We start from the raw sequence: 26,880 nt of genomic DNA, 5'->3' as shown, positions 1-26,880 counted from the left end.
AAATTGCCAACATCCACTGGATCGTGGAAAAAGCAAGAGAGTCCCACCCTTAGTCTCACGTAATTTTAAGAAATAGAGTATCATGAAACCAAAACCTTTAAGTGAAGAACTTTGTGAATAACTGCTAAAAAATAATAACAATAATGTTACATCCTGTGCCCCAATCTAATTGCCCTTCATCCTTTTCCAGCAGGTAAATCACAAGGCACTTCTCTCTTGTAGACTTCCAGGTTTCATGGGAAATAATGTTACTGAATTTATCCTCATGGGTCTCTCCCAAAACAAGGACGTACAGCAGCTATGCTTCATTTTGCTCCTGCTCTTTTATATAACCCTCATGACAGGAAATTTTTTCATTATAGTGACTGTTCTAAGGAGCCCAAATCTCAGCTCTCCGATGTACTTCTTCCTCAGCTTCCTCTCCTTTGTTGACATCTGCTATTCCTCTGTCACGGCCCCCAAGCTGATTATCGACTTTCAAGTCAAGGACAAAAGAATCTCTTTTGTTGGCTGTATGCTCCAGCTCTTTTTCTCCCACCTGTTTGGCTGCACAGAAATCTTTATCCTCACGGTGATGGCTTATGACAGATACGTGGCCATCTGTAAGCCTCTGCACTATTTGACCATCATGGACTGGAAATTCTGCTCCATCTTGCTGGTGTTCTGCTGGTTAGGAGGGTTTGTGCATACTTTGGTCCAGACCATGCTCACGGTACAACTGCCTTTCTGTGGCCCCAACCTGATCGACCACTACTTCTGTGACGTCCAGCCTTTACTGAAGCTGGCTTGCACAGACACATATGTGGTGGGGCTCATTGTGGTGGCCAACAGTGGCATGATTTCACTGAGCTCCTTTGTCACTCTTGTAGGTTCTTACACTGTCGTCTTGCTTTCTTTCAAGACCCGCTCATCAGAGGGGAGGCGCAAGGCCCTGTCCACATGTGCTTCCCATATCATTGTGGTCATCTTGTTTTTCGTCCCCTGCCTCTTCATGTACCTGAGACCTTCCACCACTTTCCCTGAGGACAAGATTGTGGCTGTATTTTACACCATCATCACACCCATGTTGAACCCTCTGATCTACACCCTGAGAAACATGGAGGTGAAAAATGCCATGAAGAGACTGTGGATCAAGACGTTGTTGGGCAGAAATAGGAGCGACTCTGATAGGAAGTTCAGTGGTACTGGAACAGCCTCAGTTGTACCAGTTTCCAAAAACGGTTGGTGAGAACAGTCAGTAATCAGCCCTTAATCTCATCACACAAATAAGCAATCTAATATTAATCCAATATAAAGAGTCTTGGATTTGAAATCTAAAGACCTAGTTTGGAGGACCTACCTTACTAGTCACTAGTGGTTTGACTTTAGTGATATCCAAATATCTGATAAGAGATATTCCCTACTGGGAGCCCTGAGTGGATTAAACATTTGTACAGAGAATTCTGATACCAACCATAGTCTGTTTCATAGCAGACAGTATTGTTGTCCCTGGGCAATGCCTCTAAGTCATGAGATATGTCAGGTATGTCAGGTTTGAGCAAGCTCGGGGAGTTGGTGATGGACAGGGAAGCCTGGTGTGCTGCAGTCCACGGGGTCACAAACAGTCAGACACGACTGAGTGATTGAACTGAACTGAACTGATGTCAGGTATATCAGTTCAGTCATTCAGTCATGTCTGACTCTTTACAGCCCCATAGACTACAGCACACCAGGCTTCCCTGTCCATCACCAATTCCCAGAGCTTGCTCAGACTCATGTCCATCGAGTCAGTGATGCCATCCAACCATCTCATCCTCTGTCCCCTTCTCCTCCCGCCTTCAATCTTTCCCAGCATCAGGGTCTTTTGCAGTGAGCCAGTGAGTCAACTCTTCAAATGAGGTGGCCAAAGTATTGGAGTTTCAGCTTCAGCATCAGCCCTTCCAATGAATGACTGATCTCCTTTAGGATGGACTGGTTGGATCTCCTTGCAGTCCAAGGGACTCTCAAGCATCTTCTCCAGCACCACAGTTCAAAAGCATCAATTCTTCGGCAATCAGCTTTCTTCACAGTCCAACTCTCACATCCATACATGACCACTGGAAAAACCACAGCCTTGACTAGACGGACTTTTGTCAGCAAGGGAATGTCTCTGCTTTTCAATGTGCTGTCTAGGTTTTCTAATGAAGGGATGATGCCAAAACCAAATGCTGAAGTGGATTTCACTGTCCTTTGCCTTGCATGTTTCTCAGTTTGTTAAACGGATTGACACTACTGTTCCAACCACTTCCCAGGGTTATGAGATGGAACTGCAGTAAAAGCAATTTTTCTGTGATAGGAGCTGCATTCGTGGACCTTATTGTTCTTACCATTAACTTGACAACTCCAGACACCTAGGCAACTCTCATTTTAAGAATTTAATTTGAGGTTAAGGAGTTTCTCTCACATAGGTTTCTTTAAACAGTTCATCAATGGGAATTGTTTCTGTGGAAGCTACAGTACAAGTGATACTGAATTCAGAACGTTTAAAAACGTGCTCACTATTGGACTATCTGAGTCAAGGAAAGGGGTTTTAGTGGATGCTGTGGTGAGCCACCCACAGGCCCCTTCATTCCCTCATGCCCAGAGGGATGGTTGCTAGTGCCTGACTCTTTATTCCTCTCCAGACGCCGCCATCCCCCAGGGCAGCACCAGAATCACACCCTCATCCGCAGCGGACGACATGCAAGAATGGTCAGGGTGACGGCGAGAGGACCTGTGCCTCCTGCCTCAACCTGAGACGGCTTCAAAGGGCCACCCCGGCTCTAAGGCTCCTTGGGGGCCCCTCCCAGATCTTTGTCACTGTATCATGGTTTGACTTCCCCCTCTGCCCAATTCTGCCCTCTTCATTGTTATACAGAAGTTAATACTGAGAGCACGTCCCAATAAATGTTGACACACAAACTCAACCTGAGAGATCTTGCCTAGGGAGTTCAGCCATTGACATCAGTTCAGGTCAGTTCAGTTCAGTCGCTCAGTCGTGTCCGACTCTCTGCGACCCCATGAATCATAGCACGCCAGGCCTCCCTGTCCATCACCAACTCCCGGAGTTCACTCAAACTCAAATCCATCAAGTCGGTGATGCCATGCAGCCATCTCATTCTCTGTCGTCCCCTTCTCCTGCCCTCAATTCCTCCCAGCAACAGGGTCTTTTCAGTGAGTCAACTCTTTACATGAGGTGGCCAAAGTATTGGAGTTTCAGCTTTAGCATCAGCCCTTGACTTACAGTGAAAGGGGAAAATATACACAAATATTAAAAGAATTTAAATTCATGAGACAGGGTGCTTGGGGCTGCTGGTACACTGGGATGACCCAGAGGGATGGGATGGGGAGGAAGGTGGGAGGGGGGTTCAAGATGGGGAACACATGTACACCCGGGGCGGATTCATGTCAATGTATGGCAAAACCAATACAATAATATAAAGTAATTAGCCTCCAATTAAAATAAATAAATTTTTTTAAAATATAAATAAATAAAATTTAAAAATTAAAAATAAATTCAATTTGCATGTCTTCAAGAGAAGAGAGTTCTACTTTCTGAGCAGGTTTACTAACTTGTTTAAACAATAGCCAGAAGAGGTCAAAATGTACAGTTTAAATCTTGAAGTAGCAATGCAATAAACAGCATGTGATTTTTACATGATGGCCTAGCACCTTCAACCTCTCATCACTGAAACCCAAGAAGTTTGAACAGTTCTGAGTAGTGAGCTTCTTTATCTTTTAGAAGATAAAAAATCTCCTGCAGGATAAGGAAGTAAACCTGGCTTCCTTTGAGCACTAAATGGAGACTTTTAAAATTTCAAGAAAGGAGCTCTGAAAAGCTGACCTCCTGGGGCGTAGCACTTGGTGTAGGGATCCCACACGCCTGTGTCTAAGGGCAGTACAGGCTCTGGGCCGGTTGATGACTATTGACTGGCTACAGAAGCAGGAACTTTAGCAACTGTTGCATGCTAATTGTGGTATGTATGCATGTAGTAATTGTATGCTATCCTTCCTTTTCTCCACTACCTTATATCAAGAGCACAGTAGTAGCTAACATTTTAGGATTCAGATGAGATCATGATTGAACTGACAGCATCCCACAGAACTCTGACTAGTTTCCTTTGTGGAGAACATCAACCATTGACCAAACGAGGCTCTGAGCAGCTGCTGAGAGCCCTCACGGTGGACTCCTGAACCCTTCTCTCTGCTCCGAGCCACTCTGCACTCTGCCTCACCATGCCGCGAAGGTCCTCTGCAGTGACCCTCACGGACTGCTTCAGTGAGTGTTTCTACTGTAATAAATAAAAAGAAAACCGAGAAGAGATATAACTCCCCAGATCTTCCTGTCACATTTTTCATTTCTCTGCCAAACTGTCGCTTGCCTCAAAAAAGTCTCAAGACCTCAGGAGAGATGCAGTGTTGAGTGTCTCTGATTTTAAGTCCCAGAGGTCACTCTCGCTTTCAACAATGACCCTGGACATGAAATTTTCTTCACTCTGCTCCAAATAAATAGTCAACCCTCTCTCGAAGTGTAGATACCTGTCCTCACAGACTGACGCTCTGCCCCAGTAGAATGTCTACACCATGTACCTAGTAGAGGAGTGGATGGGGACAGCCTCAAAATAAAATGCCCAAAGATTCCCGCTCTTCTCTCCAAGGTTGGGTAAGTTCTCTTGAATAAGCACTTCCCACTTTGTTGTATGCTTCTGGTCAATATCCAGGGGTTTTGAATCATTATTTTTGACAGTTTTGTCCAGTTTTGTTGTTGCTTCTTGGAGATAGGTTTTGTGAGCTACTTAATCATCTATTCTGAAAGCCACACTTTCACAAACCTTATTTTTAGTGGTTAAACATTATACACAAATATCAAAACATACTGAAACTTCAAATAATGAAATTAGGAAATCTTTGGTACATGGATAAGCATAAAATACAGTAAAATAAAAATTAAAATGTACAGATCTTTCATGTGGTACGAAAATATAGGGGTTCCTGCTAGTCCCACAAAGGAGGTGAAAGGTGGCTGGAAGTCGGGGGAATCTTCTTTGGGGGCTTCAATGAGGAGATAACCCTACAACAGGGGCTACAGGACCAACAGCCTAACACAGAGGCCATCTGGAGGAGATGGCTGAGATTCAGATCAGCCAAGATGAGCCCAAAGCCGCAAAGGAGAATGAGAAATCATTCAGTTCAGTTCAGTTCAGTTCAGTCGCTCAGTCGTGTCCGACTCTCCGCGACCCCATGAATCACAGCACGCCAGGCCTCCCTGTCCATCACCAACTCCCGGAGTACACTCAAACTCATGTCCACAGAGTCGGTGATGCCATCCAGCCATCTCATTCTCCGTCGTCCCCTTCTCCTCCCGCCCCCAACCTTTCCCAGCATCAGAGTCTTTTCCAGTGAGTCAACTCGTCTCATGAGGTGGCCAAAGTATTGGAGTTTCAGCTTTAGCATCAGTCCCTCCAATGAACATCCAGGATTGATCTCCTTTAGAATGGACTGGTTGGATCTCCTTGCAGTATAAGGGACTCTCAAGAGTCTTCTCCAACACCACAGTTCAAAAGCATCGATTCTTCGGCGATCAGCTTTCTTCACAGTCCAACTCTCACATCCATACATGACCACGGGAAAAACCATTGCCTTGACTAGACGGACCTTGGTCGGCAAAGTAATGTCTCTGCTTTTTAATATACTATCAAGGTTGGTCATAACTTTCCTTCCAAGGAGCAAGCGTCTTTTAATTTCATGGCTGCAATCAGCATCTGCAGTGATTTTGGAGCCCAAAAAAACAAAGTCTGACACTGTTTCCACTGTTTTTCCATCTATTTCCCATGAAGTGATGGGACCAGATGCCATGATCTTTGTTTTCTGAATGTTGAGCTTCAAGCCAACCTTTTCACTCTCCTCTTTCACTTTCATCAAGAGGCTTTTGAGTTCCTCTTCACTTTCTGCCATAGGGTAGTGTCATCTGCATATCTGAGGTTATTGATATTTCTCCCAGCAATCTTGATTCCAGCTTGTGCTTCTTCCAGCCCAGCGTTCCTCATGATGGACTCTGCATATAAGTTAAATAAGCAAGGTGACAATATACAACCTTGACGCACTCCTTTTCCTATTTGGAACCAGTCTGTTGTTCCATGACCGGTTCTAACTGTTGCTTCCTGACCTGCATACAGGTTTCTCAAGAGGCAGGTCAGGTGGTCTGGGATTCCCATCTCTTTCAGAATGTTCCACAGTTTATTGTGATCCACACAGTCAAAGGCTTTGGCATAGTCAATGAAGCAGAAATAGATGTTTTTCTGAAACTCTCTTGCTTTCTCCATGATCCAGCGGATGTTGGCAATTTGATCTCTGGTGCCTCTGCCTTTTCTAAAACCTGCTTGAACATCTGGGAGTTCACGGTTTACATACTGCTGAAGCCTGGCTTGGAGAATTTTGAGCATGACTTTACTAGCGTGTGAGATGAGTGCAATTGTGCGGTAGTTTGAGCATTCTTTGGCATTGCCTTTCTTTGGGATTGGAATGAAGACTGACCTCTTCCAGTCCTGTGGCCACTGCTGAGTTTTCCAAATCTGCTGGCATATTGAGTACAGCACTTTCACAGCATCATCTTTCAAGACTTGAAATAGCTCAACTGGAATTCCATCACCACCACTAGCTTTGTTCGTAGTGATGCTTTCTAAGGCCCACTTGACTTCACATTCCAAGATGTCTGGCTCTAGGTCAGTGATCACATTATCGTGACTATCTTGGTCGTGAAGATCTTTTTTGTACAGTTCTTCTGTGTATTCCTGCCACCTCTTCTTAATATCTTCTGCTTCTGTTAGGTCCATAATCAAGGCAAATTGGAAGTGGTCAAACAGGAGATGGCAAGAGTGAATGTCGACATTCTAGGAATCAGTGAACTAAAATGGACTGGAGTGGGTGAATTTAACTCGGATGACCATTATATCTACTACTGTGGGCAGGAATCCCTTAGAAGAAATGGAGTAGCCATCATGGTAAACAAAAGAGTCCGAAATGCAGTACTTGGATGCAATCTTAAAAATGACAGGATGATTTCTGTTCGTTTCCAAGGCAAACCATTCAATATTACAGTAATCCAGGCCTATGCCCCAACCAGTAATGCTGAAGAAGCCGAAGTTAATCGGTTCTATGAAGACCTACAAGACCTTTTAGAACTAACACCCAAAAAAGATGTCCTTTTCATTATAGGGGACTGGAATGCAAAAGTAGGAAGTCAAGAAACACCTGGAGTAACTGGCAAATTTGGCCTTGGAGCACGGAATGAAGCAGGGCAATGGCTAATAGAGTTTTGTCAAGAGAATGCACTGGTCATAGCAAACACCCTCTTCCAACAACACAAGAGAAGACTCTACACATGGACATCACCAGATGGTCAACACCGAAATCAGATTGATTATATTCTTTGCAACCAAAGATGGAGAAGCTGTATACAGTTAGCGAAAACAAGACCAGGAGCTGACTGTGGCTCAGATCATGAACTCCTTATTGCGAAGTTCAGACTTAAATTGAAGAAAGTAGGGAAAACCACTAGACCATTCAGATATGACCTCAATCAAATCCCTTATGATTATGCAGTGGAAGTGAGAAATAGATTTAAGGGACTAGATCTGATTGATAGAGTGCCTGATGAACCCTGGACGGAGGTTCGTGACATTGTACAGGAGACAGGGACCAAGACCATCCCCATGGAAAAGAAATGCAAAAGAGCGAAATGGCTGTCTGAGGAGGCCTTACAAATAGCTGTAAAAAGAAGAGAGGCGAAAAGCAAAGGAGAAAAGGAAAGATATAAGCATCTGAATGCAGAGTTCCAAAGAATAGCAAGGAGAGATAAGAAAGCCTTCCTCAGTGATCAATGCAAAGAAATAGAGGAAAACAACAGAATAGGAAAAAACAAGAGAAATCATTACCCACACTATATAATATTTCATAAATCAACAGGAAATATCTCTCATTCATCTGCTCTTCCCTCCCACAGGCACACAACTAGCTCACACTGCCGACCACTGCTATAGTCAGGAGTGAATGTAAATAAGATCTCTCCAATAGAAGGTAGGAGTGACATGGACCACTTTCAGTCCTGACCACAGGAAGCCTCCCATGAACATGCTCCACACTCTTTCCTCTGCCACTGCCTGGATGCAGATAATACTGAGTCTCAGTAGATGTCTATGATGATTAACTGTATGTGTCAACTTGACTGAGCCACACAATGCCAAATATCTGGTTAAACATTATTTCTGGGTGTGCCCATGAAGATGTTTATGAAAAAGATCAGCATTTGACTCAGTAGACTGAGCAAAGCATATTTCCCTCCCCCATGACAATATATCATCCAATCCATTGAGGTCCTGTTCAGTTCAGTTCAGTCACTTAGTCGTGACTGACTCTTTGCGACCCCAAGAATCACAGCACACCAGGCCTCCCTGTCCATCACCAACTCCCGGAGTTCACTCAAACTCATGTCCATCGAGTCAGTGATGCCATCCAGCCATCTCATTCTCTGTCGTCCCCTTCTCCTCTTGCCCCCAATCCTTCCCAGCATCACAATCTTTTCCAGTGAGTCAACTCGTCGAATGAGGTGGCCAAAGTATTGGAGTTTCAGCTTCAGCATCAGTCCTTCCAATGAACACCCAGGATTGATCTCCTTTAGAATGGACTGGTTGGAATCTCCTTGCAGTCCAAGGGACTCTCAAGAGTCTTCTCCAACACCACAGTTCAAATGCATCAATTCTTCAGCGATCAGCTTTCTTCACAGTCCAACTCTCACATCCATACATGACCACGGGAAAAACCATGGCCTTGACTAGATGGACCTTTGTTTGCAAAGTAATGTCTCTGCTTTTTAATATGCTGTCTACGTCGGTCATAACTTTCCTTCCAAGGAGTAAGTGTCTTTTAATTTCCTGGCTGCAATCAGCATCTGCAGTGATTTTGGAGCCCCCCAAAATAAAGTCTGACACTTTTTCCACTGTTTCCCCATCTATTTGCCATTAAGTGATGGGACCAGATGCCATGATCTTAGTTTTCTGAATGTTGAGCTTTAAGCCAACTTTTTCACTCTCCTCTTTCACTTTCATCAAGAGGCTTTTTAGTTCTTCTTCACTTTCTGCTATAAGGGTGGTGTCATCTGCATATCTGAGGTTATTGATATTTCTCCTGGCAATCTTGATTCCAGCTTGTGCTTCTTCCAGCCCAGCGTTTCTCATGATGTACTATGCATATAAGTTAAATAAAGCAGGATGACAATATACAGCCTTGACGTACTCCTTTTCCTATTTGGAACCAGTCTGTTGTTCCATGTCCAGTTCTAACTGTTGCTTCCTGACCGGCATATAGGTTTCTCAAGAGGCAGGTCAGGTAGTCTGGTATCCCCATCTCTTTCAGAATTTTCCACAGTTTATTGTGATCCACACAGTCAAAGGCTTTGGCATAGTCAATAAGGCAGAAATAGATGTTTTTCTGGAACTCTTTTGCTTTTTCCATGATCCAGCGGATGTTGGCAATTTGATCTCTGGTTCCTCTACCTTTTCTAAAACCAGCTTGAACATCTGGCAGTTCACAGTTCACATATTGCTGAAGTCTGGCTTGGAGAATTTTGAGCATTACTTTACTAGTGTGTGAGATGAGTGCAATTACCAATTAACAATTACTTTAAATATGAATGAACAAATTCTCCAATCAAAGGACACAGTGTCTCAGTGAATTAAAAAGGTAAAATCCAACTATACGCTGCCTATACCCTTCAACTTTAAGGCGGAGACTGAAAGTGAAGCGATGAAGACATTCCATGCAAATGGAAACCAAAAGAAGCAGGAGTTGCTGCTCTTATACGAGAAAAAAGTGACTTTTAGTCAAAGAATGTAATAAGAGGGACTTCCCTGGTGGCCCAGTGATCAAGAATCTGCCTTCTGAAGCAAGGGACTCAGGTTCGATCCCTGGTCAGGGACCTAAGATCCCACACGCCACCAAGCAACCAAGCCCACATACTGCAACTCCCGAGCCCTTGCACTATTTCAGCCACAACTCGAGAATCCATATGCTTCAAGGAAAGAGTCCACACGAGTCAATGAAGACCCCACATGCTGCAGCTAAAGCCTGTCACAGCCAAGTAAATAAACAGATTAAAATAAAAAGAATGTAACAAGAGAAAAAGCACATCATGATATAGTAATAAAGAGGTTAATATGTGGAATCTAAAATAAAAAGTCAAACTCAGAAAGAGAGAGTAGAAAAGTAGCTTCTAGACACTGGAGGGTGGGGAAAATAGGGGAAGTTGGTGAAAGGGTACAAACTTTCAGCTATAAGATGAATAAGGTCAGAGGATTTAATGTATAGCATGGTGACTAAAGTTGACAACATCATACTGTATAATCAAAATCCACTAAAAGAGTAGACCTTAAATATTCTCACCAAAAAAGATAAATATGTGAGTTTGTAGAGTGATGGATGTGCCATCACTAGATGGGGGATTCCTTTTACAATGTGTATATAAATATATATATATATATATAATCACTACCATGTATACTTTAATTACCTCATGATTTCATTTGTCAATCCCTCAACAAAGCTGAAATTAAAAATAAAATAGAAAAGAAAGAATGGTGCTATGGACTAACAAGGTGGTGGTGCTTTCATCGATAAATCGTGTCTGACTCTTGTGAGATCCCATGAACTGTAGCCCACCAAGCTCCTCTGTCCATGGGATTCTCTAGGCAAGAATCCTAGAGTGGGTTGCCATTTCCTTCTCCAGGGGATCTTCCTAACCCAGGAATTGAACCCAGGTCTTCTGCATTGCAGGCAGATTCTTTCCCATCTGAGCTGCAAGGGAAGCCCACGGACTAATTGTGTCTGCCAAAAATTTGAGTGTTGAAGTTCTAAGCCTCACTGTGACAGTATTTCAGACGGAGTCTTTGGGAAGTGATTAGAATTCGAGGAGGTAACGAGGGTAGAACCTTGATGATGGAATTAGCACAAGAATCCATTCTCTCTCTCTTTCTCTCTGCCATGTCAGGACACAGCCAGAAGGCAGACTCTGCAAGCCAGGAAGCATGTCCTTACCAGGGGACCAAATCCAACAGCACCTTGATCTTGGGCTGCTGGTCTCCAGAACTATGAGAATTACATTCCTGTTGCTTAAGCCACCGCATCTGATATTTTGCTATGGCAACTAGGCCTAATACCGGTGAGCATATCTACATACACTGATACTGAAAGAGCTCCAAAATGTATTACGAAACTTTTTTAAAAGTTGGAAAAACGTATTGTAATACAATGTAAATGTAAAAAAGAAAACTGTTGATCAAATCCATGTATTCTCAGCGGTTCCCACTGACACTCCACAACTCAGAGGTTAGCCTCTTCGCATTTAATAGAAAAAGTTCTCTGCTGCTACAAGGCTCATCAAGGGAAGAAAACGAGCCAATTAGTTTTCCATTCTGTGAATACAGAGTGATCAGTTACTCCTCCACTTTCTGGAGGCCACACTCAGGTTTTCTGGCATGATGACAACTTCAGGCAATTAATTATGCCCTCAGGAGCTGAGGCAAAGAGTTAGGAAAAGTTTGCGAAGGAGCAAATTAATGCCATCCCTTGGGGGCTCTTCAGAACAAAGAAGTTTCTTTCCTTCCTTGAGATCCCCAGGAGCTTCAGGTAAGTGATTAAAGGCATGGGTGGAAGCTTCAAGAGCACATCCCCACTGAATGTGCCAGTCACTCATGAGCTCACAGTTCCCGACACCTGTAAGCCTACTGTGGCCCTAAACCAGGACACAGCACCTCCCAGGGTCCCTGTTAGGTCCACGAACCATACATTTTAGAAGCAGCTGGGTTGCCATGCCAACGCAGAATAGAAGCCATTTCCTTCCCACCCACTCCTTCCCCAGACAGGTGGCTCCGGAAGGGAGGAGGAGACCACCATTGACGGAATCCCTACAAAGTGCCAGGCACCGTGTTAAGCACGTTATCCACTGATCTGACCAACGTGCCACAGGATGCCCGTGCTCACCAGGACCCCCAGCTCTCTTCCTCCAGGGTACGCAGTCAAACGCTTCCCCCACCGATGGAAGGAGGATGAGAGTGGTACATGTCACACAAACCCGGCCCATAGAAACCACCCTCGCACTGCCTCCTGTGTCCTCTTCCTCATCTGCCAGCTGGATGGTGACCCCAGGACGACCTCGACAAGCTTGGGTTAAAGCTGGGGAAGCCTGTACCAGTCTATATCCTCGAATAGCGCCAGCCACGTTAAACTGTGACGTAGGTATTAAACCGCTGAGATCTGGGAGTTATTTCTTATAAAACCAGTTAGTTTCATCATTCAATCTATTTCACCATCTGGTGAAACCTCACCATTCAATCTATTTCACCATTTTCATTTCACAAATTAAATCACATCGTTTATTTACCCAACTAATGGCTCAAGGCCGCCTCTGCCTTAATAGCAGAAGTCCTTATCACTCACATAATGATGGATACCATCTCTTCTCAGAACATCAACTTCTGAGTTCCTTTTCTTTTTTATCATCAGCATCAATAACTTTTATTTGTTTTTAAACAAATGTTTTATATCCCTTGACAAACCACAGATTGATGAAATCCATCTTTGGTCGTCATTGAAACACAAAAACCAAAAGATACTAGAAAATAAACAGTTAAACTGTATCTCCCTTTCACCAAATCTCTTCTCTGATTACCAAAATGACGTTTTCAACCAACCTTGTCACAGATTTCACAAGGGAATATTAACAATAATTACAAGACTGTAAAGAGAGGTTGATAATGAGTTGGGTATGAGAGGAAGTGATCAGCTCAGAACCCATCCCTTAGCGCAGAACACACAGAAGAGGAAGGGGCCGTCATACTTTTGTGGATCCTCCCTGGAGTAAAGCTGCTGTTCAGTCGCTAAGTTGTCTCCAACTCTCTGAGACCCCATGAGCTTTAGCACGCCAGGCTTCCCTGTCCTTCACAATTCCCCAGAGTCTGCTCAAAGTCTGACTCATCGAAGTCGGTGGTGCCATCCAGCCATCTCACCCTCTGTCGTCCCCTTCTCCTCCTGCTCTCAGTCTTTCCCAGGAGCAGGGTCTTTTCCAGAGTCAGCTCTTTGCATCAGGAGGCCAAAGCATTGCAGCTTCAGCCTCAGCATCAGTCCTCCCAGTGAATATTCAGAGTAGATTTCCTTTAGGATTGACTTGGTTGATCTCCTTTCTGTCCAAGGGACTCTCAAGAGTCTTCTCCAGCCCCACAGTTCAAAAGCATCAGTTCTTCAGCATTCAGCCTTCTTTATGGTCCAACTCTTAACATCTGTATGTGACTCCTAGAAAGACCATAGCTTGATTTTATGGACTTTTGTCAGCAAAGCAATGTCTCTGTTTTTTAATACACAGTCTATGTTTGTCACAGCTTTTCTTCCAAGGAGCAAGCATCTTTTAATTTCATGGCTGCAGCCACTGTCCACAGTGACTCTGGAGCCCAACAAAATAAAAGTCTGTTACTATTTCTACTAGGTGCCCCAGCCCCAGAGTCTGACACTGGGAAGACTGTTTCCAAATCGAAGCTCAGTCTGCTCACTGCAGGACAGGCCAGTAATCAAGACAGGAGGTGCGAGGCCTGGTATCTCATGGCAGTCTAATGCCATAGAGTACCTCTTATGGGGTCTGGATGCCAGTTTCTTTTATAGAACAGAGAGGGGAGGACGAGGGCAGAAAGTGAAAAGGCCATTGTTGTTGTTTACTCACTAAAAAACTCTTTGCCACCCCAGGGACGGCAGCCCACCAGGCTCCTCTGTCCAAGGGATTCGCCAGGCAAGAACACTGGAGAGGGTTGCCATTTCCTTCTCCAGGGTATCTTCCTGGCCCAGGGATTGAATCTGCAACTCTTTATATCTCCTGCATTGGCAGGCAGGTTCTTTACCACTAGCACCACCTGGGAAGCCCAAAGAGGGAATAAATCTTGCAAAACATCTCTTGGCTTGGCCAGCATGGGATGGGGCAGGGGTGGAATATTTTAATTTCTTCTTTCCTGCTGCCATTCACAGATGGGGAGGCTCAGAAGGTATCCCTGAGAGTTGAACAAAGGCATTTTGGTTTGACATTCTGGCAGAGGGGCAGGTTCCCAGAGGCAGGCCATTATGTATGCTTACAGTTATAGACCGATCCATCCTAAAGATCAGTCCTGAATATTCATTGGAAGGACTGATGCTGAAGCTCAAACTCCAATACTTTGGCTACCTGATGCCAAGAACTGACTCATTGGAAAAGACCCTGATGCTGGGAAAGATTGAAGGCTGGAGGAGAAGGCGACGACAGAAGATGAAATGGTTGGATGGCATCACCGACTCACTGGACATGAGTTTGAGTAAATTCCAGGAGCTGGTGATGGATGGGGAAGCCTGGCGTGCTGCGGTTTATGGGGTCACAAAGAGTCGGACACAACTGAGTGACTGAACTGAACTGAACTGAACAGCTATAGACAACATCCTGTTACTGGCTATAATAACAAAAGCAATGAAAAGCAAAGGTTAAAGTCAAAGAAACAAATCCAGCGTGGAGCTGGGTTTTGCTCTTCACTGTTACAAGAGTCCCCTTGCCGCTGCTGCTGCTAAGTCGCTTCAGTTGTGTCCGACTCTGTGCGACCCCATAGACGGCAGCCCACCAGGCTCCCCCGTCCCTGGGATTCTCCAGGCAAGAACACTGGAGTGGGTTGCCATTTCCTTCTCCAAGAGTCCCCTTAGCTGGTTTTAAAACCAGAGACTTCCAGGAGGGCTAAAGGTAACCAAGACCTCACTTGTGAAGATTGTACACGTGTGCTTGCTTATTTCCGGGAACAGCACAGAGAAAGCAGACGAAACCGCCTGGGGCTCTGACTGGTTGCTCAGTGCCGCCCCAGTACGCAGCCCGCCCACAGGGCGAGGCTACCGCAGCCACTCTGGCGCCCGGTGCTGTTCTCCACCAGGACAGACGTGCCACTCGAGGAAAGCACTCGCCCGGAAGGGATCCATGAACAGCTCGCACCTGACCCTCAGGGTTTCTGCTCCTACTCCTCCGGCCCCGTCCACGCGCCCGGTAGAGCAGTGACTGCCATTGAGCACCAGAGAATTCCTGGCCCTGACTCCAGCTCCTCCACCTCCAGCCCTACCTCTCACCAAGGTGGCAGCTGCTTGTACACCCTCGGGGACGATATGACCCGTGCTCCCTTCAAAGCCAGCCAGCTCTCTGAGTTCCTTTTTTGCAAACCTGTTTTCCCCCATTGCCATCTGACCCGGATTGCTTTCTCAGCAGTCCTTTGGCGCCATCTAGTGGCTATATGCAAAATCGCTGCCGGGCCTCACCTGCCGCCAATGCGGGAGATCTGGGTTCGATCCCTGGATTGGGAAGATCCCCTGGAGAAGGAAATGGCAAACCACCCCAGTGTTCTTGCCTGGAGAATCCCATGGACAGGGGAGCCTGATGGGCTACAGTCCATGGGGTGGCAGAGTGACTTCACTTTCACTGTTCACTCTCACGCATTGGAGAAGGAAATGGCAACCCACTCCAGTATTCTTGCCTGGAGAATCCCAGGGACGGGGGAGCCTGATGGGCTGCTGTCTATGGGGTCGCACAAAGTCGGACACGACTGAAGCAACTTAGCAGCAGCAGAAGCAGACTCAGGGATGATTGAAGGCAGGAAGAGAAGGGGACAACAGAGGATGAGATGGTCAGATGGCATCACCGACTCAATGGACATGAGTTTGAGCAAACTCTGGGAGTTGGTGATGGACAGGGAGGCCTGGCATGCCGCAGTCCCTGGGGTCGCAAAGAGTCGGACATGGCAAAGCGACTGAAAAGAACAGTTTATAAGGGAGCTTTCCAGGTGGCTCCGTGGTAAAGAATTCACCTTGCCTAATGGAGAAGACAAGGTAGGCATGAGTTTCATCCCTAGGTCGGCAAGATCCCCTGGTGTTCAGTTCAGTTCAGTTCAGTCGCTCAGTCGTGTCCGACTCTCCGCCACCCCATGAATCACAGCACACCAGGCCTCCCTGTCCATCACCAACTCCGGGACTTCACTCAAACTCATGTCCACAGAGTCGGTGATGCCATCCAGCCATCTCATTCTCCGTCGTCCCCTTCTCCTCCCGTCCCCAACCTTTCCCAGCATCAGAGTCTTTTCCAGTGAATCGACTCATCGCATGAGGTGGCCAAAGTATTGCAGTTTCAGCTTTAGCATCAGTCCTTCCAATGAACACCCAGGATTGATCTCCTTTAGAATGGACTGGTTGGATCTCCTTGCAGTCCAAGGGACTCTCAAGAGTCTTCTCCAACACCACAGTTCAAAAGCATCAATTCTTCGGTGATCAGCTTTCTTCCCAGTCCAACTCTCACATCCATACATGACCACGGGAAAAACCATAGCCTTGACTAGACGGACCTTTGTTGGCAAAGTAATGTCTCTGCTTTTTAATATACTATCTAGGTTGGTCATAACTTTCCTTCCAAGGAGTAAGCGTCTTTTAATTTCCTGGCTGCAATCAGCATCTGCAGTGATTTTGGAGCCCAAAAAATAAAGTCTGACAGTTTCCACTGTTTTTCGTCTATTTCCCATGAAGGTCGGAAAGATCCCCTGGTGTAGGAAATAGCAATTGCATGGACAGAGCAGCAAAGAGTTGAACATGATGACTGAGCACACACAGCAGTTATAGGGTAATGTCTCGGCCCTCCTGTTTTTCTTCCGAGGGCCCAGGGACCATCCAGGAAGGGAGCTGTGGAACCCCAGATGGGGTGGGAGAGCTGTAAGAACTTTGAGGAGCAGGGCTCACCCTCTTTTCCCCCTGCCTCTTCCCCCTGCCCCCCAGGTGCCCACCAGGCCCTCCACCCTGGCAGATAAACACTCAACTGGGAGCAAGAAGGTGGGCCTTGCTTCCTCCAGCTTAACAGCTCAGAATCTAATACTGTAAATTTAACTTTCACTTTTTAACAAACTCCTTGCAACTCAAAAAAAGCCTTGGGTTCACATTCATTTTGAAGAACTTGGTAAATTTGGACAAGTATATCTTGAAATATGTTCTAGCTTACTTTTCTGAGTCAAGAAGAAAAATGCTAAAATTTTAAATTAGTCTCAACAAGAACTCCATACTCAGTGGGGAAAATTATAAAATTTAGGAAAGTAAAAATAAAAGCCACTCATAACCCCACACCATTGGGGGCTTCCCTGGAGGCTCAGCAGTACAGAACCCGCCCGCCAATGCAGAAGACATGGGTTCGATCCCTGGTCTGGGAAGATCCCACAGGCCACGGAGCAAATAAGCCCAGGTGTCACAACTACAGAGCCTGTGCTCTGGAGCCCGGGAACCTCAACACTGAGCCCGCTGGCCCCAGAGCCTGGGCTCTGCACCAGGAGAGGCCGCTGAGAAGAGAAGCCTGCTCCCTGTAGCTAGCGAGCAGGCCCTGCTCACTACACCTAGGGAAGAGTCCTCAGAGCAAGGAAGACCAGCATAGCCAAAAATAGATACATTTGTTTAAAACTTACAACCCCACATTACTTCACTGTGGTGGTGTCTTTCTTGTCTTCTTACGTGCTGACCTCACTGCTTCCTGGAATTATTTTCTGATCGTTCTATAAATTGCTTTTCTCACGTCACCTTTACACGTTATAAGAGCCCTGGTGATCCCTTGATTTTTATTTCCCATCGTAACCGAGCTGGACCCTCTGGGCCCTTCCCAGGACAGACCTCCCCCACCCTCCCCACCACGTCCTCTATCTGCCTCTCGTCTGCGGAAAAATTTTAGCCAAAGAATAAACTTAGGGACTTCCACGGTGGCTAAGAATCCTCCTGCCAAGGCAAGGGATATGGGTTCCGTCCCTGGTCTGGGAAGATCCTACGTGCCGTGGAGCCACTAAACCCAGACTCCACAAAAATAGAGACTGGGGGCTCCAACCACTGAAGCCCCTACACTGGAGGGCCCACGCTCCACCACAGGAGAGCAGCCCCCGATCGCCACCACTAGAGACAGAAAGCCTCCACGCAGTGATAAGACCCCACACAGCCAGAAACAGGATACATTTAACCATAGAAGTGAGAAAACGCAGAAGAGAAGCAGCTAAACAGGACAAAATAATAGCAGTTTAGCCTTTAAAGTCAAGAACATTTAGTTCTTCCTCAAGGGCTATGAAGTCAAAGTGAAAGTCACTCAGTCGTAACCAACGCTATTGCAAACACGTGGACTGTAGGCCGCCAGGCTCCTCCATCCCTGGGGTTCTCCAGGCAAGAATCCTGGAGTGGGCCGCCATTCCCTTCTCCAGGGGATCTTCCCAACCCAGGGATCGCACCCGCGTCTCCCGCACTGCAGGTGGATTCTTTGCCGTCTGAGCCACCAGGGAAGGTCTCACGGGCTATAGATTCATCTGGTTTCCAAAACCACTGCTAAACCAGAGGCTCTAACGCGCTTCCCTGCTTCCGGGCTCCCGGCAGCCCGAGCTCCGTGCAGGGCCAGCGTGTCAGGACTCTCTGCTCTGGAAACTCCGACGGCCTCCCAGGGCTCGTAGACTAACTTCCCCTCTCCAGACCTCGGCTCAGGAAGCCACACTCGATGGCCCCGACCACCTCTCTGGCTTCATATCGTGCCTCAGCTCCTTCGCCAGCAAGGCCTCAGAGACCACACTGCTCTTCAAATGCCAAACCACTCCTGCCACAGTGTTCCTCCCAGGCTGCACCCCTGCCCACTCCCTCAGGGCCGCTCTCTCATTCCAGCCGGAAGGGATCGACAGATACGTGTTCAATTCCTTCTTCACTTCCTGCCTCTTCTGTAGGCCCTTAAATTCCACAAAGGCAGTGATCACGCCTTTCTTTTTCCCCACAGAGGTACATACCAAGGGCCCACTGCCAGCCCACAGTATTTGATCAAAACAAATTTAAGTTGATTAAAAAAGACAGCTGCACCTACCAGGTGTTTCAGATGTCCTAGGCAATACGCTGAGTGTCTCGGCACGTCACAGCGTCACACGTCACCACACTCCTCCATCTTCCTTCTTTCTGAACTAACCCTCAAGGCCCCTCTCTGCTGGGACATGAAGGTAGGCCCTGGAAGCTTCCCAGTTGAAGGGGTAATGGTCAGGGGACCATTCAAGACATGTGGATGGATTCAAAATCCATGCGGGACGATGCCCCCTGAAGAAACTGAGTCTCTAGACCGCCTCGGATTTAACAAGACGGCCACCCGGGCCCACATCCACTTGGGCCCTCGAGGCCGTGGACTCAACAAGCCACAGCTGTTGCTCTCCAAACCCCTCCAGCAAACTTCAGCTCCCCGCCACAGACTGTTTCTCATCTTTTTTAAGAGAACAAATTGATGGCTGCCAGAGAGTAAGCATTTCAGAGGAGGGATAGTTAGGGAGTTTGGCACTGACGTGTGTGTGTGTGTGTGTGTGTGTGAGAGAGTGGGTGGGTGTGAGTGTGTGCTCAGTCACGTCTGACTCTTTGCGACCTCATGGACTGTATATATGTAGCACACCAGGTTCCTCTGTCCATGGGATTTTCCAGACAAGAATACTGGAGTGGGTTGCCATTTCCTCCTCCAGGGCAGCGTCCCGACCCAGGGATCAAACCCACGTCTCCTGTGTCTCATAAACTGGCAGGCAGATTCCTTACCGCTGAGTCAACGTGGAAGTCCCACTGACATGAACACACTGCTGCATTGAAAACGGATGACCAGCAAGGATCTACCGTGAGGCACAGGGAACTCTGTGATCAGGCCGCTGAACTTTGGACCCGCAACGTCCTTCTTACCATCATACATCTGGAAGCCTCTTTTTAAAAGCAAAAGCTTTTCTATCCTCACTGAGGCAAGTAATCACGTCTGGAACAGTTACATTGTCAAATGCTCCAGATCTGTGCTCTCTGCCTAATCAGAAATGTAGTTACAGCAACAGACTTTGGGCAGACCTGGACATACTACAGGAATCCATGCCTGGAAAACTGACCTCATTTCACCTGGTATTTCAAACAAACAACTCAGGAGTGTGCTGGAATTCTCAGCAGTTATTTTGACTTGGCAAGCAGGCCAGCATTTAGCTGTTGCCTCCAGATGCTGGCACAGGCGAGGAGGATGAGACAGAGAGAAAGGGAAGTGGGGAGAGAGAAAAGGACTGAGAGGGTGCGATCAGCAAAGCAACGCCGCCTGCTCTGCCAACAGCAGAGACCGCTGAGGACCAAGCGGGACCTGGAGGCCAGGGAAACGCGGCTCCGGCTGAGCGTGCTCCACGTGGTCTCTCTGTGTGGGGACGCACACTGCTTCCTCCCACTGACCAGCCAAGGGTCTGGTGCGTCCCCTCCTTCCATCCTCCCGTGGTCACTCACCTTTGTGACCACCACGCGGTTTCCATGCAAAGAAAATAGTGAAGACAAAATAGAGTGTGTGTGTGTGTGTCGTTCAGTCGTGTCTGATCCTTTGCAACCTGGGCTGAAGCCTGCCAGACTCCTCCATCCATGGAATTCTCCAGGCAAGAATACTAGAACGGGTTGCCATTCCCTTCTCCAGGGGATCTTCCCAACCCAGGGATAGAACCCAGGTGTCCCACACTACGGGCAGATTCTTTACCGTCTGAACCACCTGGGAAGCCCATGTGTCTTAGTAAGTTTACTTATTTATGTGTGTACACACACACACACACACACACACGACAGGTCAGCATCTTAAAGGTGAGGCCATTTTCATCAAGCAGGCCTATAATCCCAGGGTTCTTCCCTGCCAGGGTCATAAGCCACCACCTCACCTCACCTGACCCCACCCTCCCTACAGGCTCACATCTCACCAGCCTCCACGCAGGCACATTCACCCTCCGCTTCCCCTTTGTATCCTCCTACTAAACTCCTGCTCACAATTGAGCTCGCCTGCCATCCCCACTCTTAGGCTCCTGGGATTCCTGTCTCCTGCTGCTTTAAATCGTTTCTGGTACTTTTCAGGTCCATTTTGCATTTGCATCCCTTATGCTCCTGGCCCTCTGGACTGCCCACTTCTCCCGGGCAGGACCTGGGCGGTGTTCAGCTTTATATTCCTGACGGGCCTGAAGCAGGGGTTGAGTGATGAGCACATAGCAACACTTTCTCCTTGACACGCTGTGGCTGCTCTGCCTTGGTGAAAATGAGCTGGTGCATCAGGCATGAATAAATACTATTCTGTTCATCATCCGTTAGATTCTAACATACTAAGGATTTAATTTACATATGTCTGTCTACCTGCTCTCACTTTGTTGGTAAAGAATCTATTTGCAGTGCTGGAGACCCGGGTCCCATCCCTGGGCCAGGAAGATTCCCTGGAGAAGGGAATGGCTACCCACTCCAGTATTCTGGCCTGGCGAATTCCATGGACTCTATACCCACGGGGTTGCAAAGAGTCCGGACCTGACTGAGTGACTTTCACTTCCCATGAGGGCAGAGATTTCTATTTTGTTCACAGTTGAACCCTCAGCCACCAAGGTATAGTTGCTGGTGGACAGGAGGTACTCAATAAATCACTGTTGAATGGATTGATTGATTTTGGGAAAGAGGAACAAGAGATACCTTAAAATCATCTCAATCTACTTAAGAGTTTGCATCAAGGCATAAGGGAGTGAGATGAAAGAAAAACCTCCCAACTGCTACCGTCCCCCGGAAATTTTGAGATTCCCCAAACCCATCAACCAGAAAGCCTCTAAAGATCCTGGAGGCTTGCCTAAGGATGTAAGCTGCCCCCAAGTGGGTGTCTGTCCACCTGCAGAGCCCCGCCTCCCACCCTCTGGGAACGTACGCCACCACTCTCACTCCCCAGGCCCCACTTTACACCTTCCATGTGTGTTCTGGGCTGACTTTTGTTGTTGCTGCTGCTGTTGTTTAGTTGCTAAGTTGTGGTCCAACTCTTTTGTGACCCCACGGACTGTAGCCCACCAGGCTCCTCTGTCCATGGGGTTTCCCAGGCAAGAATACTGGAGTGTGTTGCCATTTCCTCCTCCAGGGGAGCTTCCCAACCCAGGGACTGAACCCACATCTCCTGCATTGAAGGTGGATTCTTTACCACTGAGCCACCAGGGAAGCCCTTTGGGCTGACTTATGTGCCCCCAAAGTTTATATGCTAAAATCCTAACCTCCAGTACCTCCCAGTGCAACTGTATTTGGAGATAAGAGTCTCCAGAGGTAACTCAGGTCATGTGAGGTCATTAGCATGGGCTGTGATCCACAGTGACTGGTGTCCTTGTAAGAAGAGGAGGTTAGAACAGACCAGGGGAAGACAGTCGTCCACCAGCCAGAGTGGCCTCAGAGGAAACCAACCTGCCGACACCTCGATCTCGGACGTCTAGCCTCCAGGACTGTGAGATGATCCTTTTATAGTGTTTAAGCCCCTCAGCATGCTGTACTTTGTTACAACAGCCCCTAGCAAACCAAAACAATGTGGAAACACCCCAAGGGAAACATGCTTTTGTGAAGGATCCCCCAGCTGAACGGGGGCCAGTAAACTGCTCGGTAAATGATATGATGTGGATGCAAAGTAAGGAGGCAGAAAGACAAGCAAACAGAGGCATAAGGTGTTGACTTTTTTTTATATTTGGTATTTGTAAGTCTTTTAAAAAAATTTTTTTTCAGGCCATGTTTTTCCTTAAAAAACAAACCAAGGGCGGGGGGGAAGCAACCAACAGCAATACTCTGTACAAGTATAACAAACATTAGAAATATGCATCATTCCAAAATAGTTACAAGAAAATTACAGTTTTAGAGTCCACATCAACACATCCTATTCATAGGTGCCCCCGAGGGGATTAAAAAGCTACAGTATATTGAATACTCGACTGCTACACAGAGTCTGAAAATTCAGAACTTGGACTTTGGAGGCAAATCAACATCAGTCACCAAGGCTTGTTTAGCTCAGCAAGTGCAATCAAGCATTTCAAAAGGAAACCAGGCTTTTTCACCCCCAGATGAAAAGCAAACACCAATCAGCTGCATAGGCAGCCCCAAGCCCCAGGAGCCTCCAACTTGGTGATGCCCACGTCCAGTGGTCAAGTATGCCAAAACCTAGCTGGTGGTCGTCACGTGGCCACAGGGAACCGACCTGCATCTCATTTCACATTGCTGCCAACCATCACTAGATTTAACTTTGCAGACAAAAACATCCTTGCTCTTGGAAGAAGAGTTTAGAAGCCGAAATCCCTCAAACCAGCTCAACCCATGCTGGCTGGTGTACTTCTGCACTTGTCAAATACTAAGCAGGGGCGACCACGCCATCCCCATGACTCCACTGGCCTCCGACTTTAGCTCATTGTTCCTAGGACGGTTCGGGGCAGGAACTCAAAAGCGCTTTCTCCCTTCTGTGACCAGCCCTCGGCCCTCCTGCCCTCTATATTTACACACTAGTCTTCCCTTTTCCGTCACTGTGCTATAAATACCCTCACCACCCCACCCCCGGGCTGTCGCCAGGCGTCTTCAGGATGCGGAGAAGCATCGTGAATGACCTTCGTGTGACCTGCCCATTTGGAAGCAGACCTGGCCACCGCAAGCCTTCCTCCCAGGACCGGGGGTGACGTCTGAGTGAGGCTGACCAGGCTACAGCCCATTTCCCAAGCTCATCCCAGGCGGAAGGGAGGAGGGTCTCTGATCTTTGCATTTTTACACCCATGTGTTTCTAATTATTGTTGCTTACATCTTTGAAAGGAATTTCTGGAGTCAAGTCCTCCCCCCCAACTTCTCCAGGGCAGCAGCAGTGCGCGGGCAGGGCGTCCACCTACGTGGGGCCTGATGGGGCCTCAGCACCCATCAGCATGGTTTCCTGGCAAACTGGAGTGGGAAGGGGTGGGACCCCAGAACTGCCACCTGGACCGGGCCCCCTGAAGAAGTCAGGGAACTCTCCGAGACAGGCGCGCGAGGGGCGGACCCACGGGAAGGACTTACAAGCCGTCGCCCAAACCCAGCTTCACTCAGCAGCCCGGGATGGCAGGGCTTCCCTGATCCAGGACCAAAGAGGACCCGGCCCAGCCTGGCCAGCCCGCTCCTCGAAGGGCCTGACGCGGAATGAACTGCTTTCCACCACAGAGAGCGCAAAGGACTTAGCCAAAAGTGCAATTTCCACTTGGGAAGTAAGGCTCTCCCGAAACACAACACCATCTCCCTCTCCTCTATTCCTTTCAGTACCTCAAAGGGGGAGGGAGACAAAGACGTGTGGCCCTGGACCCCGGCACTGAAGCAAGGGTTCTGTGTACACTGTGGTTCCCCCTCCAGAGTGCCCCGTCAGCGCTCAAAGTGCCAGCGAGCTGGAGCACAGGGCCAGGAGACGGGCTCCCACAGGCCCAGGGTGACCGGGGCCCTCAGAGAAGACCCCACTCCCATTTCCAACAGGACACGTCGCCCTACACTTACAGCAGGATTTATCACTGTGGGAAACAGCCACAGAACTAAAGGGACTTGATCGATCCTTCATAAGACCTTGAATACTTCATTGCTTATTGGAGGAGAAACTTAATACATCTTCAGAATAGAACCTGAGCCACAATATAAAATAAAACAAAACAAAAGAAACAAATCCTTTCATGTTAATTAATGCCTTGAGAAGTTTACAGATTATGTACCAATAAAATAAATCCACATAGATTCGGAAACTCTCGGTGGATACACACCTGAAAGCCAAATAACAATAAACAAAAATTAATCTACAGTTTAAAAAAAAATCAAAGTAATTACAGCAGCAGTATAGTGAAAAAGAGGTTTTAAAAATAATAATTACATCTTTGATACAAATTCAAACTTTGTACACCTCAATTCCAAGGAATGACTGTTTTAAGAGTTTAGTATATATATACAGTAGATATGGATATGTGTCACTGCAGATACAGACTAAAGCCAGTAGACTTTAAGAAGGGATTCATCTGATACCGTTTTCACACAGAAGTGTTCACAGACTGCCACACTTTTAGAAACACACACACACACGGACACACAGAGACACATAAAATGCCAACCTGAGTAAAACATTACTAAAAACCTAGAGCATCATGAATCACTAAGTCACATATTGCACCTTTAAATAATCCTTCTTACCAAATACAGAAATGAGGGGAAAAAAGATAAAACAGGGACAATAAAAGATTATTGTGTCACTGAAGGGTTCCTCTGCTTCCCCCGACTCCCACCCCCAAAATTTTCAAGGCGATAATTTAGTTTCCACTCTTGCTCAACCAGTGGGCAGAAAATGTGGTCATCAGAAATGTCTTTGGGGAAAAACCAGAGGGGAAAAGGAACAAAAGAATAGAGCACGAAACAGGAGATGGGGAAAGTGGGGGCTGGAGGCGAGATCTTCTCTAATCGAATGAGAGCAGGAATGTCACTGAGAAGGCTGAACCTCCAATACTAAACTACTGCTTAAATATTTCACATAGTCCAATCATGAGATTCAGTACAAAAATAGAGACATCTACTGAGTTTTGCCTGTGGAAGCATAATTCAGAAAAGGCACATGTTCAAATAGAAAACACAGGCGGAAGAGGTACCACATACCCCTCCCTATGTGATAATCATCCACAATTATGTATATTCCATCAGCTAGATTCCAAGATACAGTAGGTAAAAATAGACCTCTGATACTTAAAATATATTCAACCCAACACAATCCTGGCTTTAGCGTGTGAATCATATAAAATAGTCTTTTTAAAAAAGAATGTCTTGTAAAAGGAAAAAAAAAAAAATCATAGCTCACTTTTCCTGGTATTCTGTAATTCTCAAGAGAAAAAAAAAAAAAGCGAACTCATCCCATTGGTGATCAGGAATGTAGTTGGTCTGCTCAGCAGCCACCCGCAGCCCCTGACAGCCCCAGCCTCTCATCTGTCATCTTTCACGTGTGCAGCTTCACACTCTCAAATTAGTTCTAACAAAACAGAACAAAGAATTAGGATATTAGACATATAAAAACATGTCAACATCGGGGCATTTTCCTTTGCTGTGGGTGTGACGGTCTGGTTAACTCCAGAAAGGTTTTCCTTTGGAATTAGGCAATGTAACCATTTGTCTTTCCAAACGTGGTTATCGGTGCAAGGTTCTCATAGATTGTCATTGCAGTTGTGTTCTGGTAGATAAGATCCACTTTGGAGTCCTTCTGGGATCTGATAATATCCAAAACACACTGATTGAGGAAAACATACTGGTCCTGTTAGAAAAAGAAAGAGAAAAAAAAAAAGAAGCACCAAAGATTAGCACCCAAGGTCTTTTCAAACAGATTTCCACCGTCCAACCCCACTCACCACCCTGCAAGCGAACACTCCAAGTTCACGTGGTCAAGGAGTAACTACACAGTGGGGAAATCTGAAACCAGACATAGCAAGGTTCTCGTCACTAATGAGTTTCAACCAGAGGGGTGCCCCCACACACAGCTCAGCTCCTCAAGAAGTACTAGCATCTTAAGGAAGGGAAAAGAAAGTACGTGGAGGAGCTAAAGCACATGTGTATTCAATCAATAAAATGTCCAGCCGTTTTCTTGGCAAGGGAGGATATGAAGAATAAGAAGTAAACTGTGATTCCCAACAAAAGGGGTGAAATAACGGAGGATGATCAGGGTTGAGTTGGGGGCTCCTATCCTTCAAGGGGGTGTAGAGATTGAGGTTATGATCAGGGTCCCCACCCTTCAGGCAAGCACATCAAAATCTGCAGGTAGCCACTAAAAAGAAGAAGAAGAAGTGGTGTTTCCTGAAAGACATGCACAAACTTTAAGAGGGAAAAAAATCATAGGGCAGCATTATGTATAAAATAGTTTCCAATTTTTCAAACAAGCTCTAGGAAGGAACATCTGCAATATGATAACACTTGAATGAACTTGAGGACATTATACTAAATGAAATAACCAAGAAACTAAAAGGCAAAAAAAAAAAAAGT

The 26,880-nt window shown here is 46.6% G+C and overlaps 2 protein-coding genes across 2 annotated transcripts in view; one reads left to right on the top strand and one right to left on the bottom strand.

The window, feature by feature from the left end:
* Positions 1-235: 235 nt before the first annotated feature.
* LOC129553682 (olfactory receptor 4S2-like) lies at positions 236-1,479 on the top strand. The gene has a single exon (XM_055422442.2). The coding sequence runs from the start codon at positions 236-238 to the stop codon at positions 1,226-1,228; it is 993 nt and encodes a 330-aa protein (XP_055278417.2). The 3' UTR covers positions 1,229-1,479.
* A 21,074-nt stretch (positions 1,480-22,553) lies between these two features.
* The window catches only part of PTPRJ (protein tyrosine phosphatase receptor type J), a 177,852-nt gene continuing 173,525 nt past the window's right edge, over positions 22,554-26,880 (bottom strand). Inside the window, exon 24 of the mRNA XM_088843336.1 lies at positions 22,554-26,158. Coding sequence (XP_088699462.1) covers positions 26,000-26,158 — 159 coding nt within the window. The 3' untranslated portion in view covers positions 22,554-25,999. The remainder of the gene's footprint in view (positions 26,159-26,880) is intronic.

The sequence above is a fragment of the Moschus berezovskii genome, chromosome 14 (genome assembly GCF_049115385.1).
Source record: "Moschus berezovskii isolate FMDL1 chromosome 14, NW_MosBer_1.0, whole genome shotgun sequence".
Lineage (NCBI taxonomy): Eukaryota > Metazoa > Chordata > Mammalia > Artiodactyla > Moschidae > Moschus > Moschus berezovskii.
Note: the sequence above shows the minus strand (reverse complement) of the source record. Positions and strands in the feature narration are given on the sequence as shown.